Source organism: Capricornis sumatraensis, chromosome 19, assembly GCF_032405125.1.
Source record: "Capricornis sumatraensis isolate serow.1 chromosome 19, serow.2, whole genome shotgun sequence".
Lineage (NCBI taxonomy): Eukaryota > Metazoa > Chordata > Mammalia > Artiodactyla > Bovidae > Capricornis > Capricornis sumatraensis.
Window position 1 is genome coordinate 27874987 of NC_091087.1, and position 15852 is coordinate 27890838.

Here is a 15852-nt window from a genome sequence, read left to right on the forward strand (position 1 = left end):
GTCAAAGGTTATGAGTGTAACTCATAGTCATTCAATAAGTCTTAGTAAAGTCCCTCGCCTACTTCCCAAGCCTTGACACACACAGTGTATGATCTACAGACTGGATAATAAGCTCTTTTCCAAACTTTTTTCGCTTTCAGCAAAATTAGAGGGCCTAATCATATTTAATTTTTTAATTATAATTTCATTGAGATTTGGGAGATATGATTAGAGTCCTAAAAAATGGGTGACATCATTATCACAAAACACTTTCCATTCCATATATTAGTACTTACTATGGACTTCCTGGTGGCTCAGAGGGTAAAGCATCTGTCTATAATGCGTGAGACCCGGCTTCAATCCCTGGGTCAGGAAGGTCTCCTGGAGAAGGAAATAGCAACCCACTCTAGTATTCTTGCCTGGAAAATCCCATGGAAAGAAGAACCTGGTAGGCTACAGTCCATGGGGTCCCGAGTCAGACCCGACTGAGTGACTTATTTATGGTAGCAAAGGTTCTCAGAGCTCACATTTATAAAAGTGAAAATAGGAAGAGAATTGGTCAACAGCTCTCTTTTATTATGGCCAGCAGTAATGCTTATCCACATATTTGGGAGGGGTGGTATTCCCAGGTGGCGCTAGTGGTGAAGAACCTGCCTGTCAGTGCAGGACACAAAAGAGACAAGGGTTTGATCCCTGGGTGGGAAAAGATCCCCTGGAGGAGGGCATGGTGACCCACTCGAGTATTCTTGCCTGGAGAATCCCAAGGGCAGAAGAGCCTGGTGGGCTACAGTCCATAGGGCTGCAAAGTTATAGACACAACTGAAGTGACTTAACATGCACGCACTAAAGTTTTTTATTCTTTTTTATGTGGCTCATTCTAAAGTCTTCATTGAATTTGTTACAATATTACTTCTGTTTTGTGTTTTGTTTCTTTTGGCTGCTAGGCATGTGAGCTCCCCACCAGGGATTGAACCTGCGTCCCCTGCACTAGGGAGAAGGCAATGGCACCCCACTCCAGTACTCTTGCCTGGAAAATCCCATGGACAGAGGAGCCAGGTAGGCTGCAGTCCATGGGGTCGAAAAGAGTCGGACACGACTGAGCAACTTCCCTTTCACTTTTCACTTTCATGCACTGAGGAAGGAAATGGCAACCCACTCCAGTGTTTTTGCCTGGAGAATCCCAGGGATGGGGGAGCCTGGTGGGCTGCCGTCTATGGAGTCGCACAGAGTCGGACATGACTCAAGCGACTTAGCAGCAGCAGCAGCAGCCCTGCAATAGAAGGCAAAGTCTTCACCACTGACTGCCAGGGAGGTCCCTAGCCATAAGCTTTTAAACTTGCACTTTAAGAACTTTCATTTATTTCATTAAGAGATGCATTTCAAATATCTTTTAGAATTTTTTGTCAAGACAATACATTAGGGGATTTTGATTAAAGATGCACTAACAATAATTATGATGAAAAGAATTTTTCTGGATCGTTAAGAGCCTTATGGTCACAGGCAATAAAATATTTTAAATTTTTTCACAAATAACGATGACAGGATGGTCAAAAGTTAAGACTTATGCTTTAAAAGATTATTAGAATAAAATTCTAAGGGAATGGAATAGAAACACGAGTTTAAAGAGGAAGAAAAGATGTCAACTTTCCAATCGACAAAGGGCTTTGTCCACATGCCTTTTATTTTTATTGGAATGTAGTTGCTTTACAATGCTGTGTCAGTTTCTGCTGTACAGCAGTCAATCAGCCATACGTACACATATATCCCTCTTTTCTGGACTTCCTTCCCATTGAGGTCAGCACAGAGCACTCACGGAGTCGAGTTACCAGTGCTATACAGTAGGTTCTCATTAGTTATCTACCTTATACATAGCAGTGTATATATGACAATCCCAATCTCCCAATCCATCCTACCCCGCTTCATGCGCCTTTTAAAACAGTCAGTCCCATTGCAGTGCCCTACCAATGAGCTCTTCCTCTCATAAACAGCAGGGTATTTCCTGCAATTAATAAAGCACAAGTATTAAAAAATAAAATTAGGGGTTTCCATTGGGTTCCTTTAAGAGTGAGGTTATTTTTACCTGGAAATTCACAATATGTTGGCAAGTATACACTTTACAGTTTTTACAAGCGGGGCTCCTCTCTAGGCGTGGGCTTCTCACTGCGGTGCCTTCTCCAAGGTCCGGAGCATACACTCAGGAGTTGTGGCGCACGGGCTTAGATGCCCCACGGCAAGTGGGATCTTCCCAGACCAGGGGTTGAACCTTAGCCCCCTGCATTGGCACATGGATTCTTTACTACTGAGCCACCAGGGAAGACCCTTTATTTGTATTTTTAAGTATGGCTGCCCCTCGGGGTCTTATTTAAAAGGCAGCTATTTTCCCTCCCTTTTGCTGCTGTTTCCTTTTCCCATATCCAATGTCCCATAGTCTTTTCTGGTGATTTGTACGTAATGGAGAAGTCCCTGGAGGGACATACTGTGACTTAGAGTGCTACTGCCATAAAACATTTAATGCTACTGTAATTTGAAATTTCCAGCCATTCGCTGATCAGAACTGACATTGAAATATCCACCAATAATGATTAAAGAAAAACTGGATGATTTTTAAAAAAATATTTATTTAGGCTGTGTTGGGTCTTAGTTGCACTCACAGACCCTTAGTTGTGGCGCGTGGGATCTGCCCAAGGGTCTGAACCAGTGACCCCTGCATTGGGAGAGCAGAGTCTTCACCACTGGACCACCAGGAACTCCCTGGATGGTTTTTTCACCTTAAAAAAGAACTAAGTGACATTATGCTAGTTCTCCACCTTGCCACACCCCCCAGTTCTTTTTATGCCAAGGCTACTTACAGCATTTTATATCTAAAAAGGCTCACGAGTTAAAAAAAATTGCTTTGAGATAGCTGATTTGTTTGTTCCTTCAAAAAGACTATGCAGGGGTTGTTTTCTGTTGTGGTTTTCAATTATTAAACTTCACTCTGGTTAGCACTGTTTTGCAGGAACTGCTAACAATGAGACTGAGGAGAATCAACACAAAAACAAACGAATGACCTTTTATTTCATACAGAGATACAGAGGCAATTGTGTGGGGCAACGATCTGATGGGCAGTCCAAATTCTTGAAGGAGGAAATTCATGGTAAATGTCATGATGGCTGGTTGAAGAGAAGGTCAAAGAAGGAGAGAATTGAGACAGAGACTGCGATGGCTAATAAATTAAAATTACAAAGAGCTACCAGGTTTTAATGCCATGACTTGACTTTGTCTGGGCATCCTCAATGCTGTGAACACCGTAATTATGCACAGTTACCATCAAAATTCTTGAGGGTAGTTTGTGCCATTTGTGGCAAGGGAACCATGCTCCTTACAGCCACTGACACATCATGCTTCATTAAAGAGTTGTGAACTTCGCTCACTGTCTGTCATCGATGTGGCCTTTGGGGCCCGACATGAATTTGGGTTGAATATCATCTTTTAAGGTAAAACAGTTGACAGTTTGGTTGGTCCCAGTTTTTGAGGCAATGCCACTTAGAGTGATTATCTTCTTTTAATCTGAGGAAAATATCTACTAAAAAAATTGTCTTGCTACTAAATTGTCTACTAAAAAACACAAGAAACGAGGTCAAGGTAGTGGAGACTCTTGCCATGACACTCCACACCTCACCTCTTCACCTGTCTGTGGGCTGCATGGGGTGTGCAGACTCGTAATCTGCACCTGCGGACCTGACTCAGTAAACTGACTCAGTAAACAGTCTATCATGAAAAACACACTGCCAACACTTAACATCTGTAACTGGGACACGTCACATGATTTGTTATCAATGAAGACAGTTTATTGGCTTTAAATATACACCAGTAAATGTTTAACTGTTAGTTTATGTTTTACGATAAAAGAAGACTGAACCAAAACATCAGAGGAAATGAGGCTCAGTAGCATGATTTCAATATATTTTCCTGGATAAAAAGACTGTTTTAAAAAAGTACATGACTTTTAATCTAAGAATGAAAGCTCCATGAGCTCAGTGTTTAGCACTGAATTGTTTGTGACTAAATTTAAAAAAGAGTTCATAAAATAAAGGCATAGTGTGGGCAGCAAGAGAAAAGACAGAAAAAAAGGGGGGGGGCAGCTTTTAATATCACGTGTAACATCACTTGGCTGCTTTTGTCTGGTTTTGTTTCAGTCTGTTTAAGGCAGGATAATCTCTTTGCAACCCTGCAGATAAACCCTAGTGTTTTAGCTACAAGAAAGTTTTAAGAGTTCAGATATACAGATAAGCCAATTAAAAAAAAGAAAAACCCAAACCGTTTTCTTACAGTATTCTAAAGACTTTTGAAGCATTATATAAATCTTTAAAATTCCTATCATCCCCACTTTAAGAAATAAATCTACACTTTCATAAGGCACTCTTAAGACATAAAACAGCTTTGAAAATAGTTACATTCTACGCTAGGGATAACCCATTCCTTTGCCATAGGGATGGAGTGGATCGTCTGCCTGAAACTAGTCAATCTTTTGCACCAACAGAAACAAGCAGGTGTTCAGACCATTCTGAATTTACCTAAATAGCTTAATTTTAACAATGGGACTCTCCCATCCACTGATGAGAATTGCCCAAATTTAATGGTCAAATTTAAAAACAATATCCCTCTCTTTCTAGAAAATGCTTCCTTTGAACACAGAACAGTGACTTCTATTAGCTCCCACCATAAAGGAAGACAGAATGGAAGACAACCAAAGCCTCCCCATATCCTTCAATTTTACTGATGGAACAGTAATATAAAGGAACTTCACTTTTAAGTGACAACCTAAAAACTATGGATAATCTAACATTTTAACTGTGTGTCTTCTAAGTATGCACGTTATTGGGCTAATGGCTTCCACTTCTAAACAGCAAGTATTCAAATCCCACTGTCCCTATTGCTAATAGAAACAAACACCAAAGCTTACAATATAGTAATGCAACCTCTAAGACTGTAACAACATGAGAGATTTTAGGACAGTTCCCACTCTTCCCTAATAGAAGAGAACGAAGGAACAAGATGGGTCAGACTGGGCCGGAAATACAATTTCACTATGAAGAAAGGACGACCAATGTCCCTGTTGAGCGGGAGGAGTTAAACTTGTGGAGCTGGGGGCGATATTAGACTGAGGCAATGGTGTGGGCTGGGTCTTTGTTTCCAAGAAGTAAAGAAGGACCTTCAGAAAGGCTGCCACTGGGCACTCCTTTCTTCATCCTTCTGGGCTGGAAGCAAATGCTCTGTTACTTCTCGTAGAACTTCTTGTTGAGAAGGAAGATGAGGAGGTTGACGTTGACTTTAGCTCTGTCAAATAATTTCATGACAGCGACTCCTTCATACTGTAGCTGCAGCAGGTCCTGTTCAAAAAAAACATTCTGATGGTTAATCAAGTCCGTGGGACAAGAAAAGGAGGGATCCGGAAGGGACGAGGCCTGCCTTGTGTGCCAGATGTGAGCTGGGGTGCGACACAAGTCCCCAACTACGGAACCGCCTGCTGTGGCCCAGTCAGTCTAGGTGACATGTCGCCTGGAGAAGGTGACGGCGTTTCAATCCATGCTGAGACATAGTAACCCCTGAACACAAGATAAGGCCAGTAATGTCATCTCAACACTGTCTACTAGAGTCTCCATTCCCTTTTCAAATGACAGCTTTCCTATCCTGAACGCGACGGGGAAGAGAGGGCTAAATGGTTTTACATTTACTATATGCCCCTCAGTGTAGGAGCATGTTATATGACGTCTGTTTAAGTCCTGTCAGAAATCCTACCAGGGGTGATTATCTCACATTTAAAGATGAGAATACTGAGGCTGGAAGATGTTAAATGACCTGCCCAACAGAACAGAGCAGGACGTGGTAAATCTGGATCTGGCAGCTAAGGCCTGTTTCTCTACTACCCTCCACTGTCCAGAACAAATCGAGGAAATCAGAGTGGTCTCACACCCAAACTCTGGAAGAGCGGTAGTGAAAAAGCAACCATCAAAGGGCCTGAAGGCAGGACTTCTCAGTGGTCCAGTGGTTAAAACTTCACCTTCCAAAGCAGGGGGTGTGGGTTCGATCCCTGGGTGGGGTGGGGGGACCAAGAGCCCACATGCCACAGGGCCAAAAATAAACAAAACGTAAAACAGAAACAATACTGTAACAAATTCAATAAAGACTGCAAAAAAAATCTTTAAAAAAGAGAGGGGCTGGAAGGGACCCCAAAAGTTCAACCAATTCATCTTTTGGAAAAATCTCAGGGGCTCCAGTTGGACAAGGACCCTGATGTGTCATCTGAACTGTAACACCTTGCACCTGGCGGTCATTCCATAGCTAATGACTCTGTGCATGGAGTGATACGCTGAGGCAGAATGGGCAGCCAACACAAATTTGGTGAAACTGAGAGAATAAGAGGCTCTTTTTCACGTAAGGACTTGAGTTAGCTAGGTGCATCATAAAATCATTTCACATCTGTACAGTTAATGTGTTTTGAGGGTCTACTGGTCATTGAGAAGGAGACAGAGAAATACTACCTGTCCTTAAGGAGTCTGCAGTTTGGAAGTCGAGAGGAAAGTAAGTTGATGCCTGTAGTCAACAGGGGCTGGCTCTCTCTATAGGCTATGGAGGCGAAGGAGAAACTGACTGTGGTGTGGCTGGTGGGGCAAGTTTTAGGTGTGGTAATGACATGAAAGTCCTCAATAAATGACAGAGGAAAAAAGCGGGGGAAAACTCCCAACGAAGGGGGAGCAACATGTACAAGAGCCCGAATTTCCTTTCAGCGAAAGGCCCCTGACCAGCCTGACAGGGTGCAGCCATCTGAGGAACATAAGCTGGGTACCAACCACGAAGCACTGTGCTCACAGAACTAATGGAAGCTGGACGTTACCTAGGAGTCCTCTCACTGCCCTTACATTTTTTAATGCAAAAAAAAAGAGAGAGAGAGATGTTTTAAAATAAAAATTAGGGATAGTTTTGTTACAAAATGATTCACTGCAGAATTCTTAAATTTAGAAAGGGATTCAGAGGGGAATTCCCTGGTGGTCCAGTAGTTAGGACTTGGTGCTTTTATTGCTCAGGGCCTGGGTTCAATTCCTGGTGGGGGAACTAAGATCCCAAAGCAGTGTGGTGTGGCCAAAAAAGAGTCATATTGCATAACAGCTTCAGACTGGAAACCCAGGCCCATCATTTATTTTTTTCATTCTGATGTAACTCACGCTGTTTGTCTGCTATTTGTTCTGTGATCCCTATTTATTAACTTAGATTCAGTAAAAAAGTTGCTTTCTCTCCAAAAAAAAGGGAAAGTTCCCAAAATATAAATAAAGTGAGATTCAGTTTACAAAGATGCAATTTACACACATCTTGTCAGAAGTATACCTTTAAACCCCCTATATCAAATCAAAATGAGAGGGGGAAAAAGATTTCAAGCTCCTGAAAAAGTTCATGACTTTGTACAGTCGAGATCTGTACCTAAGCATTTTGTTCAAATCCAAGGTGTCGGTTAATTTAGTGGCAATCCTAAGTGGAAGCTTCAGGTATGCTCTCTGAAGATGTATACGTCTGCAAAAGCTCACTAGCCCAAACAGACCAAATCAGACACACAGAAGTCCTCACTGCCATGTGCGGGCAGCTCTCCTCACGTGGGTCTGCTTTTCTCCCCGTTCCTACCCTGACAAGAACACGACTATCTCACACACAGAGCTGTCAGTTTCACCTGGTGCAGACCCACCTGATAATGTAACATAAACGTCTCCATTTGAACTCCCATGAACTTGGCCTTCACTTCGAAGTCTCCAACTTCTTCTGTTGGACTGATTTCAAAGATGACATTTTTAAACCTGTTTGAAACACAGCATCATGAGGGTTTGATTTTTGTGTTCTCATATAAAAATATTCTGTGAAGTCTGGAAAGGAGATGAGCTCAGTGTTCAGCAGTGAAAAGGGGGACAAAATAAAGGTGCAAAGTGCTTTCACAGGGGGGGATGTGTGTGATATTGATGCTGTAATTACCATCTGCTTTGGGATCTGGAGAGAAGAGTGGCAACCTCTCCTGGGAGAACGTGCTTCCTACTGAGAGAGGCGCCACTGAGGAAGGACACAGTGACCTCTGAAGGGATGACGTCAGGAGTCATCCTGGCCTTCCATGTGGCCACTCCTGAAACATGATAGTGAAAGGAGAATCAAGAGGAAATGGGGCCAAGAGGAGGAGGAAAAGACAGATGTCTGAAAACAAGCATGTCTGAGGACTGGAAATGGTACATAAACAAAGCCGGGGTCAGAACCAAAAGAACCAAGACAGTGGGTGTTCTGGAAGGAGTAGGTGCTACAGATATAAATGGACTGAGTATTACCAAAGATAGACTGCTATTACTGAGAATACTTAAGGTGCCACTCACTCTCAACATGTTACATGCTCAGGAGCTTTATGGCACCAGAAGTTGGGAGCAAGCTGTTCTCCAGGTGATCAAAGTGTGTCACCCCAGATTTCCAAAACTCAACTATGGAGCAAACTGCTCTATTATAAACAGGGTTGAGAATCATGGAGGATGCAAAAGAGGTCACTGAGAAGCTAGATGAGAGGTTACAGAGTCCACAGACTAAAACACACGCATTTTACTCAACAGGAGACTCTCATGGGTTTTATAAAGATATTATTTTACGTAATAAGTAATTTTATTTTAACTGGTTTGGTTTGTCATCTGGTTTCTAATCTGTGGTAGCAAATTACTAAATAATGATAGGCACCTGAACAATAACAGGAAATAATGACAAAAAAGAAGGGAATAAATAACAAATTATGAAACAGGTCTGAAAAATGCATACAGTGCTAATCTAAAAAACAAATAAACCCAAAACACCAAGGTGCTCAATTGAAAAAATAATCAGAGAAAACATAGATAATAAGCCATGTTTAAATACACACACACACACCCCCAAAAACCTCAACTAGAATTCTAAAAAATGCAAAATTTAAAAGTGTTATCTTTTTTATCTATTAAGTCAAAAATATCAAAAATTGCTTTGCTATTCAATGATGGTAAAGAGTTACTGAGGTAAGAGAGTGCTAGAAAAACATCTATTTCTGCTTTATTGACTATGCCAAAGACTTTGACTGTGTGGATCACAATAAACTGGGGAAAATTCTGAAAGAGATGGGAATACCAGACTACCTGACCTGCCTTCTTGAGAAATCTGTATGCAGGTCAGGAAGCAACAGTTAGAACTGGACTTGGAACAGACTGGTTCCAAATAGGAAAAGGAGTACGTCAAGGCTGTATATTGTCACCCTGCTTATTTAACTTCTATGCAGAGTACATCATGAGAAATGCTGGGCTGGAAGAAGCACAAGCTGGAATCAAGATTGCCGGGAGAAATATCAATAACCTCACATATGCAGATGACACCACCCTTATGGCAGAAAGTGAAGAGGAGCTAAAAAGCCTCTTGATGAAAGTGAAAGAGGAGAGTGAAAAAGTTGGCCTAAAGCTCAACATTCAGAAAACTAAGATCTTGGCATCTGGTCCCATCAATTCATGGGAAATAGATGGGGAAACAGTAGAAACAGTGTCAGAGTTTATTTTGGGGGGCTCCAAAATCACTGCAGATAGTGACTGCAGCCATGAAATTAAAAGACGCTTACTCCTTGGAAGGAAAGTTATGAACAACCTAGATAGTATATTCAAAAGCAGAGACATTCCTTTGCCGACTAAGGTCCGTCTAGTCAAGGCTATGGTTTTTCCTGTGGTCATGTATGGATGTGAAAGTTGGACTGTGAAGAAGGCTGAGTGGGCTGGATGGCATCACCAACTCGATGGACGTGAGTCTGAGTGAACTCTGGGAGTTGGTGATGGACAGGGAGGCCTGGCGTGCTGCAATTCATGGGGTCGCAAAGAATCAGACACTACTGAGCGACTGAAGTGAACTGAACTGAAGTACTTTCATACACATTTTGGACGCTGTTTGAAAATATTTTGTAATATTAATACATATGAGCTAAAAAATCTTTTTCAACTGCTATGGAAAATCGTATGGCAGTTCCTAAAAATATTAAAAATAGACTTTATCATATGATCCAGTAATTTCACTTCTAGGTATACATCAAAAAGAACTGAAAGCAGGGTCTCAAGAGATATTTGTACTTCCATGTTCAGTGTAACATTATTCACAACAGCAAAAAGATGGAAGCAACCCATATGTCCATCAAGGGACAAATGGATGGCAAAATGTGGTTCACATATACAGTGAAAAGCGACTCAGGCTTAAAAAGGAAGAAAACCTGTCACAGGTTACAACCTGCATTGCCGGGAGCCAGTGTGAGGAATCCCGCCCGTGACAAGGTCATGAGGAAGGAAGCTGACATACACAAGGCGTGCTCAGACTTCAGGGACCCCTCTGGAAATTCCTAAGCATGTACCCCAACAAAAATCTGCCGGCTTTACCCCAACAAAAATCTGCCGGCTTTTGTGCTCTGTTTTTCCACTCTTCTGACATTTTCTGGAAAAAGTCAATTCAGGGCTTTAGTCTTCTGCATTTGAAAGAGTGTTTCAATCCAAATACCCCTCTGATGGCTTTCTAGCCTGCCTGCAGGACTCGTACAGCTGCGCATGTGATTGTTTGAGGCCTCCTGACCGCAGGAGGCACAGGAAGCTTAAAACATCATAGGAATGTAGGAGCTTCCGAGGAGTCAAAATCTTTAGAATAGGACTGATTAAAAGTTTCATTTGTTGAGCCAATGCTTGCTGCCAAATTTTCATATCCTTTGTTTCTAGATATAGTTGGTATATAAAAAAACAAGTAGTAGACCTGGTATTAGATCTTTGAGTTAAGTACCTTCTTTGTTATAACCAACTGTGCCTTTGTTCTATAGAGATGTAACTTTAGCGCTTTTAAGGAGATGCAGATTAAAGAAAAACACTTCAGGAGAAACAAAATTAACATTCATTAAGGAAGAGAGCCAAAAAGTGTTAACAAGCCTCTTGGCCAGAAGATAATGTAAATCACCTGAGACCTTTTGTATACAAAATGATATACAAAAAGAATCTGGGTGGCGAACGCTACATAATTTTGTGTTACCCATTGATCTCCGTGTTTTATCAAAAGTATAAAAGGCCTTCTGAACAATAAAGGATGGGACCAGTTTCTTGGACCAGCTTCTCGGACCAGCTTCTCGGACTAGTCTCGGCCTGGTTTCTCGGGAATCTGGCTCCCCCCGTGTCTCTCTCTCTCTCATTTTCTCTCCCTTTCCCTCTCTCTGCTCTTTACTTTAATTTCAGGCTGAATTTTCATCTGGGACGCGGAGGCTCGCCAGGTCTACTTACTTGCCGTGGTTGTTAAGACCCGCGCGAAAGGGAGCTTAAGGCGAGGCACCCTTAGATATTCAAGCGGGCGCCAGTGGCCCAACGTAGATGGTGCAAATTCCTTGTCTGGAATTTTATTGGTCTTCCGCGTAAACCAAGCTATTCAGCCCTCTTCCTCCACTTAATCTTCCTACTACACTATAGTTTCTTAATCTAATCTTATATTAATAAATAAACGAGTTTTTCCACGCCAACGCCGTCCACCCTTCGAATTCCCTGGATCCACCGGGGCTGGACCCCGGCACTGCATGAACCCTGAGGACATCATGCTAACTGAAGAAAGTCAGACACAAAAAACAAGTATATTACTCCCCTTGTATGAGGCAACTAGGAGTCAGACTCAGAATCAGAGAGGAGAATGCTGGTTTTCCGGGGCTGGGGGAAACGGGAGTCGTAATTTAATGGGTGGTTTCAGTTTTCTAAGATGAAAAGGTTCTGGAGATGGGCTGCACAACAATGTGAATGTACTTAACACTACTGAACTATACACCTAAAAGTAGTTAAAAAGGACTTTCCTGGCAGTCCAGTGGTTAAGACTCCAACTTCCAATGCACAGAGCATGAATTTGATTCCTGGTTCGGGAACTAAGATCGCACATGCCTCACAGTGTGGCCAAAAAACTAACTACTTAGAAAAAAATAGTTAAGATGGTAAATTCTATGTTTTGTGTTTTTCACAATAAAAAAAATTATACAATGACCAGAAATTGCATTTTTAGGCATCTATCATAAAATAAGTAATCAGAGGTAGAACCAAAGATTACATTATAAAGGTGTTATTATATGTGTAATATTGTAAAAAGCAAAATCAACTTAAAATATTCTACAATAGGTAAATGGTTAAATTAAAACTACAGTATTAAAAATTATGTGGTCATTCAAACTATGCGAAAAATGCTCACATCATGTAATGAGGAAAAAAGCTGGATACGTGACTATAAACAGTATCATTCTAATTTATGTTAAAAAAAAAGTAGGAAAGTGAGTGAATAATCTTTATGTGAATAGAGGCCTATTAGGGAAAAGATACAAATACATTCCATTCTATGAAAGACAAATTAACTCTGGGTATTAGGCCAAATTCTGCATATAACTGATTAATTAGTCAATTACAAACACACATAAAATATAATAATGATTATCCAGATAAGAGAAAGTCAGTAAGATAAAGCTATGGCAAACGCAGAAACAAAAATAATCAATATATAAAACAAAGTTAAAAAGTAAACACTCACTGATTCACTTGCAGGTCCTCAATTTCCAAAAGAACTCCTTTTTCATGTAGTCTAGCTGCCGTGTATTTTAGAGAGATCTTTTTGCTCTTCTTCCCTTTCATTTCCCTAGGCTTTTTGGAGACCCTGTAAAGACCACATTATGTTACTTTCTATAAGTTACTATCTACTGTGAATCTCTGTTGGTCACTCAAGGATATGAGGTTGGAAAACAAACTTCCCATACCCAAGCATAAGTAACAAACCAATTCTAAAATGGCAAATGAATGCTAGGATTTCTACTTCAGGGAACTATACTGAAGGGAATCCCACAGGAGTCACTCTTAGCCCCCTTGGCTGTGAAGAAGAAAAAAAAAATACCTTAGAATGTGTCATTTTTAAAAGAGTTTAAGTCAGCATAGCAACATAGATGAATGGGAACAAGGAAAAAGAAACAGATGTTAGCAGGCCACTGGGATAACCAAGGCAAGAAGCGGTAAGAAAAGTAAGCTAGGGAGGAACTGAGATGAATAAGAACAGGATCTGGGACTCTCAAGGGAGGGCTCTCAAGAAATGGGGCAGAAAAGCTGGTAGTTGTATAAAAGGTAATAATCCCTACAGCTGGCTACTGAAGTATCTATCAAAATCACAACTGCATAAAATTTTGAAGCTGGAAATTACATTTCTAGAAATTTATCTTAAAAAATATGCCTACATTTTCAAAATGACATATGTACAAGAGGCTATTTGTTACAGAATTTTTTATAATAAGTAACTGGAAACAATGTCAATGTCTATCAATGGAGAACTGACTCAGTGGTTAATTTATCTCTATAATGGAATACCATGCAGCCATTAAAAAGGAAATGAGAACCTAGCTCTGTCTGCTTAGAAGGCCTGAAACAATAATGGCTCTGGCAATGAGCATATCTAGTCCCTAGATTTCGGTTTCTAAATACCATTCTTCATTAAAAGGAACAAAGGATGTTTGGAAAAATAGCTGATTCCAAGCCTGGGGAGGGGAGAATACAAACTGAACCAGAAACATCTTACGTCACAAAGTCAAGGGTTGCTCAGAGAATGATGTGGACATTTCAGAAGGATAGAGGCGCCAACTCCACGGGCTCGGTTACATGAATCTGATTTTTACCCCTTCACCGTCAGCCCTGCCTTACTTTGGGAAGTCTTCAGGGAGGGAGAGAAAAGGCACAGATGGGAAGAGTAAGCAGGCTAGGGAGAGGGGAAGCTGATGGGCTAAACACAGTCAATCTGTTGATAGCTGAAAATTATGGGTGCTTACTTTTCTGGGGTTTGAAAAGTCTCAAAATGAAAAGTTGGGAGTAAATAGTAAACAGCCTTCTAGTAAGCATAGCCTGTGCTTAATCACTTCAACTCTCTGGATTTTCAGTTTCCCTCCCTGAAAAATGGGCAGACTGATGGTTTGTAGCCAGCACCAAGGAGGCTGCATCAGTTCTTCCTTGGAAGCTGGGAAAAAATCATGGTCTGGGAGCCTGTGCTCAGGAAGTACAAGAATTTAACTGTTTATACTGTTTCTTAATTGAGTTTTGAGGCACATCCTGGTTTGGGGGCCACTAAATGACCCCTTTACAAGGCTCTTTAATTTCTAGGGCCGAGAAGATACTTTGGAACACAGGATGTTTAGAAATAAGCATCCCTGAAACCCTCCACACATTATTTATTTACACCATACCATAACAAATGGAGGGCTTCCCTGGTGGCTCAGCAGTAAAGAACCTGCCTGCCATGCAGGAGACGTAAGAGACTTGGGTTCGATCCCTGGGTCAGGAAAATCCCCTGGTGAAGGAAATGGCAACCCATTACGGTATTCTTGCCTGGGAAATCCCATGGAAAGAGGAACCTGGCAGGCTACAGTCCATGGGGTCACAAAAGTTGGACACAACTGAAGTGACTTAGCAAGCACGCACACATAACAAATGGAACTAGGAGATTACAAACAATTAGAAGCCAAACAAAGGACTAATGCAATAAACAGATCCAGTGTGTTGTCAGTAAAAAGCTCCAATGTCACTCACTTCAGTTGCCTCTGCTTCTTCCCCTGACATTGGTTCTTTATAAAAATACTCACTTGCCCTTGCTGGCTAAGTTATCCAGGCAGGTCTTGATGTAGCTTTTATAGTAGTCCACCTGCTCTCCATAAAAGGTGGCCTTAGAGTTCAGGGCAGCGTACGTCTGCTGCAGCTTCACCAGCTCAGCCTTCCTCCTCTGTCGGTATCTCCGCTGATTCCGAATATCCTGAGACATAATTATTAAAATCACAAAAATAATGATGTCACGTGCTTCTCGAACCATTAACACTAGAATCTGGCAGTGTTTAACTCGGCCTTGCTTCACCACATGTTCGTCATAGGCAGCAGTTTTATGCTCAAAAATGAACAAGGAAATTCAGATGTCATCCATTTTTCCCCCCATTTCTATTTTCTAGAGGCAGGGGAAATGGATTCCTTTCACAGTCTCAGAATCAACTTGCAAAGCTTGTTTATACATCTTAAATATGTTGTCAGGAGAGGGAGGAAAAAAATCATTTTACTATAACAAGTGCCAAGCTGCGAGGTGTGTGTGGTGTGCCCTTAGTGCAACGGCAGAGGACGCATAAATTCCTCGGCCTGAACCAGAGCCTCTTACTTGAAAAGACTCACACAAACCTAGGATGTGATAATCGATCTGAAGCGAATTTCTACTGCACAGTTATCACTGAAAAGAGCCAGAGGGATTCTTTAAGGTCAAAAGACAAACTGAGACACAGGAAATTCTAATCAGGCCAGGGAATAAGCCATGGGAGGGCAGGCTAGGACCTCATGCTGGAAGGGTCAGAAGTGATTCCCGGGAGGAGAGGACCTGAATCGGCCCGTGAACTAAAGGTATGTTGTCACTGGAACAGCTACCATGCCCCCACAAGCCTCTGAGACAGCTTTCAGCACGGCCAGGCCACTGCTGTCCCCTAAATGCCGTACCCTGGCGATGTCATTGATCAGTTCCTGGTATCTGTTCTTTGGGTCTACGGTGCCAAGCTCTGTGAGCTTCTTCAAGCCTGACTGGATCTTCTCCTTCTTCTCTTGAAGACTGAGGTTGCTGTCCTCCTTTATGGTTTTGGACTTCTTCATCTTGTCCGGGGTTTTGGCATCACGGATGGCGCGTCTCTGCATGGCCCTCTGATGCTCTGCTTCCTACAGCAAGAAAGAGGATTTCGTGGGAGGCCTCCACCCTAACCCACACCGGAGCCTACCCAACTCACACATTCTATTCTAGAAACAGAGGGTAACATATTTATATCCCCCC

General features: G+C 41.8%; 1 protein-coding gene across 1 annotated transcript in view; it reads right to left on the minus strand.

Moving 5' to 3' along the window:
- Positions 1-2558: 2558 nt before the first annotated feature.
- The window catches only part of IQGAP1 (IQ motif containing GTPase activating protein 1), a 110825-nt gene continuing 97531 nt past the window's right edge, over positions 2559-15852 (minus strand). Inside the window, exons 34-38 of the mRNA XM_068991560.1 lie at positions 15528-15740; positions 14642-14808; positions 12559-12681; positions 7697-7805; positions 2559-5351 (exon numbers count right to left, since the gene is read on the minus strand). Coding sequence (XP_068847661.1) covers positions 5238-5351; positions 7697-7805; positions 12559-12681; positions 14642-14808; positions 15528-15740 — 726 coding nt within the window. The 3' untranslated portion in view covers positions 2559-5237. The remainder of the gene's footprint in view (positions 5352-7696; positions 7806-12558; positions 12682-14641; positions 14809-15527; positions 15741-15852) is intronic.